This window comes from Cupressus sempervirens, chromosome 3, assembly GCF_028749045.1.
Source record: "Cupressus sempervirens isolate cs-2001-9-10 chromosome 3, ASM2874904v1, whole genome shotgun sequence".
Taxonomy (NCBI): Eukaryota; Viridiplantae; Streptophyta; class Pinopsida; order Cupressales; family Cupressaceae; genus Cupressus; species Cupressus sempervirens.
In genome coordinates, this window is record NC_143120.1 from 787,696,223 (window position 1) to 787,701,071 (window position 4,849).

The window sequence follows — 4,849 nt, forward strand, 5'->3', positions numbered from 1 at the left end:
TTAAGAGTTCAAGCTTTTCAGCACAGAAAAACAATCAAAAACCATCACAATCCTTCAAAATTCCTGCTGCACTAATCTTAAAGATCTAAACCGGTATGAAGTTCATATTGTAGCTCCACATCAATGCCAGAGTTAGACATGCAATACAACCTACAAGAAAACCCCTAGCTATTCTCAAAGACTAGTTTTATTAGTCACTCTGATATTCACACAGATGTTGAAGTTAAAGACAATAAAAAAGGGTGATTCAAATAAATTACAAACAAATCCATGAAGGTCAGTACCTCAAAGACATGTAGTAGGAAATGCTTCCATGATTTAGCAAGTAGCCAAAAAAGGTCCAAGTTGCTCAGATTTCAAAGAAAGAAGCCACACAATCTTCAGGGATGCTGCAACTAGAGCTAGAATGGCAACACTGCTCTTGCAGCCCAAGAGAGAAAAATGAGCAATTCTTATATGCCCTCAAAAAAACACTGCTGAAACAATACAACATACTTCAGAAACATGCTTGCTAGACGATGCCTCTGGCATTGCCCAGCTGGTCTTTATATGCAAATCATAGTTTACAACATATCATCTGAATCCCAGTTCCTCCAAAAGCTAGGACTAGCTGCTTGCACACTCTTTAACTTCATCAATCTCCACTACTATTAATTAAAGATCATACATTTGGATTTCTTGAATTGAGTGTTAGAGTGATTATTAATCACTGGGTCAATTAACCCTGGGGTTTTGGAGGCTGTCTTGGGACTCCTGAACACAAAAATAGAATGGAAACTGTTAAGCAATATGCTTGTAGAAAAACAAAGTATGTTTTCACCTTTGACTGAAACTATTTTCATCATTCTAATGACGTGAAATGCTAATTTCTTAACTGGGGTAAGAAAAACAAGATCAGGCATGAAAATTCAGTACCTAGACCTCGAGCCTCTGAGCTCTTCATAATACGCAGCCTTTTCACTGTATTGACAAACATCCTGCAGATGTTCAAACTTGGACATTAGGCATGCTCAAATCCTTGAAGTTTGCAGTCTCAAATAAACAATAGAGTTCATCAAAAACATTAATTGTGTGAAAAGTTACTTACTCCCAAGGCACATCTCCAACCAACATCCGATCCCCTTCATTGTCTTCATAGGTGAGAACATAATCAGATCCGCTCAAAAGAAAATGAGCATTTTCAGATGTCGAATTCGGGTTTGGCCTCTGCATGATGCCCTGAGCTAAAATGTAGCCCAAAAGCGTAAATTAGTTTATTCAGTACACTAAAGTTTCAAAAACTAGAGAAATTTTCAGTTTACACATTCTGCTAAGTCGTAGATGCAGTAACCCAAAATGTCTGATGTCTACAATACAAGCTTTATATGTTTTCATCAACCACAGTTATAAAATCAGTCTCAACTTATGATATGAATGGAACCAACCATTTGAAAAAAACCAATCAATCTCAACTTATGATGTGAATGCAACCAATCATTTCGAAAGACCCAGTCCCATAAAGTCTCAAGAAGTGTTGTGGACATAGAACCAAAGAATTTTGAGAACCTTCAAAGCCTGAAACCCTAAAAAGAGCAGTAACAGGAGAGAGGTTTCTATGGAACAAGTCTTAGAAACCCTTTTGATACATATCAACTTGGATGCTCCATAAATTAAGGGGATGCATCAGTTTCAGAGTGAGCTTTTCATAGGATCAAGGTTCAACAACATGAGATCAGTAAGGCACTAATTAAAAATCAAGTTAACGGTTCTCTCAATTGCCCCAAATTTGTTGTTCCGACTCCAACGAGAGAGCTTAAACTGCAGATTGCATTTATCACTCGTAACAATAATGTAACAAATCCATGATAAAGAATATTAGATATCTCTGTATTCAGGCTAGACTATAAGTTTCTCCAAGCTTGTCAAGTTGACAAAATATCATGTTCTACAATAAATGAATACTTGGGGAAGTAAATTCCATGAAATATATGAAAATCAACAACAAAGTGGTATTCAACTTAAAGAGGAGTTCCACAACCGATGAGTAAGACACCTGTATCAAAAGTAATCAAATTGAGCAATTTCTAGTTTGGAGAATTCTTGCTAAAAATCTAGGCTTCAAATCTGTTAAGAACGGTGACTAAAGAAAAGCATACCATTCACAAAGCGTTTAAACATGTCCTCAAGAGCTTGGGACAATTTATCATAGCTATCGTAGGCATTGAGGTCTATCTTCCTTCCAATTGGCACACCATCCATATTCACCTTCACAAACATGGAATCCCCAAAGGCCTGTCCACGATCAGCAGATGCAAAAGAATTATCAGAAGCATTAGCTTGGCCTTCAATGTCAGGCTTGGGCTGAGGTGCAAGGTTCTTCCTAAATGACCGAATGGGTGGCCACCCTACAACCGGGGGAGCTCTGCAAAGCACAAAAGAAACACAAAGAATGAAGTTACAATCATGTTAATTTGATCAAGGAACTCAATCCACATAAGGCGTCCATTCATGGATAGCTGTAAGCCAATGTAATTCCTCTTGACCATAAAAGACAAGATAAAAGGGTAGCAGCTCAATAATGTAAGCAGGCCTAGCAACCAACTTCAGCTTAAAGTTAACTATTAGGTGCTAGCAACCTAAATTTAGAAATTCTAGAGAAGACCAAGTGGATCAATGCATTAATGGCAGAACCTTCAACCCACTGGACCTTCAGCTTACCTTGGTATACCACCATTCTCATTGGATGGAGATAAGGAGGGATTCTTGTGTTGTTGCTCAGATGGTGGGGGAGGTGCCATTGGTGGCCTCATGGCAGCTGAAATGCTGTCCTGTGAAGGTTTTGCAGTTGGAGTTGGGTTGCCATGTGGAGCCTCCTTCGTAGGAATATTCCCTGTCCCTGCTGCCATCATGTTGCCCACCATAACTCTCGCTGTTGGTGGAGGAAAGGGCCCAAAATTCGCTCTATGCTGTTGTTGTTGTTGCTCTATATTGACCTGCCAAGCGTTGGGCATCTGGACAGCATTACTCCAGGGGTACATAAGGCCCATGGAGGGGTGGGACTGATGTTGGCTTGAACCCTTAGAGTCTAGGGTCATTCTGCCCCCTTCACTAAATGCACTTCTGACCACATGAGCTCCTCCAATCGCATCTGAAAACCCACGTTTAGCACCAGCTGTAAGGGTAGCAGCAGTGCTCTTAGAAGTCAAGAGAAAGTTCATGCCATTGTTGTTGGTGGTGTTGTTGTAATCTTGGAGTTGAGGATGGACTTCATGGCCGTTGTTGAAGAACTTGGGTTCCGAGGACTCCATTTGTTTTTGATAAACATATTTATTACCCACAACATGAGGCTGCTCGCCAAAAGACTGGCGATTCCATCTCTGAAGATGAGCGTCATTTAGTGCATAAGGCTTCCCCGCTCTTCCTTCCGAGTCCACGGGCAATACAGCAACAGAATTGGTCATGCCTCCGTCATGCTTAGGAGCTCCTTGATGATTTAGGGCCCCTGGATTTGTGTTCTTCTTCTGCAGAATGTTGCTCTGGAAAGATGACTCTTGTGGTGGCCCCAATCTGAGCTCAGTTTCACTTGTTTTGGGCCCAAAATCAAGCTCTTTGCCTTTTGTTCTCTCCTCTTGAGTGGTGCACGACGAACCACCAGAGCCCCCATCTGAGAGGCCTATGTAATCATGTTCTCTGTAGGAAGAACCAGAAACTTCCTTCTTATTACTCTCCGGGCCGCCACTGTTGCCATTCCCACCACCAGAAGGCACCTCATCACTCAGCAGTGTGCTTGGTAACGGAGAACCATTGTCGCTATCATCATCATCAATACTATAGTTCTCCGAGTCACTGGTTGAGCTCTTCCTCGGAGATCCAGCTGAAGAATCCCCTTCCTCCACAGCTAAACAGCCTTTCTCCTCCTGCTGCTCAGACACGGTGTCTCCTCTTTCACTACCCGACTTCTCTAAAGTTGCATTCGGCATCCTTGAAAGGATAAATTACTACTCAGGGGAACGAACTCCAACAAATCACAATTGTGACCTAAATTCTAAATTCAGCTGAGAAATTGCACGTATCCAAGCAAAGGACCGGTTTCACATGTACCCAACTTGTAAATGCAACCAAAAAATTCACAACCCAAATGTCAAAAGATGATCTCTGTAATTATTTCTTACAGATAATAAAGCTGTTCCGATGCAAAATGCACAAGGATTGCAGTAGCAGAAAGCTAAAGCCTGAACACTGCTCTCATTCCAGATAGAAAACTTGGTATTTGTATGGGTGATTGAATGTATAGAAAGCGAAAAACATCAAATGGATTTACACTTGTGCAGAAAGTGCAAGGCAGACAATTTGTATGAGATTTTCATCAACAACGGAAAAAGGCTTATTAGATTGGGATGGAAAACAGCCCTCAAAAGCAGCATACTCAAAACCACAAATCTCAATTATCAAGTTGATCTCCTCCTCCTGTCATGGATCCATTAAACTCAAAAGTAAGAAAAGATAGAGGTACCTTGTCCCCACCAGGCCTCCCAACATCATCATAGATGTATCTTCTCTTGCTGCTTCTCCTTCTCCTCCTCCTCCTCCCCACCACACATATCCATAAGCCCACAATGCTTCTGCCTCATAACCCCACTATAAAAACACTCCTACTGTGCATTCCAAAAGTAGCCAAAAGAGACCTCATTTCTTTTTCAGTTCCTTTTGTTTTGAGGATCCCACCAAAAGGACAACAAAAACTGTAACTTCTTCCTCACCTTCATCCGCACATTTCCAAAAGACACAGCTCTTAACTGCAGGAATGCCAACTTGACTTTATGGGCTTTATATCCATGTTGGAGAATGTTTTTAACTCATTCTGAACAGG

General features: G+C 41.1%; 1 protein-coding gene across 1 annotated transcript; it reads right to left on the reverse strand.

Annotated features, from left to right (window-relative positions):
- Positions 1-228: 228 nt before the first annotated feature.
- On the reverse strand, positions 229-4,594 carry LOC149569157 (uncharacterized). The gene is made up of 5 exons (XM_089821921.1): positions 2,698-4,594; positions 2,136-2,401; positions 1,088-1,223; positions 916-977; positions 229-753 (listed from the first exon to the last, which is right to left on the reverse strand). Exons 1-5 carry the CDS (start codon positions 3,957-3,959, stop codon positions 719-721), a joined length of 1,761 nt encoding a protein of 586 aa, XP_089678047.1. The 5' UTR covers positions 3,960-4,594; the 3' UTR covers positions 229-718.
- Between the last annotated feature and the right edge of the window lie 255 nt (positions 4,595-4,849).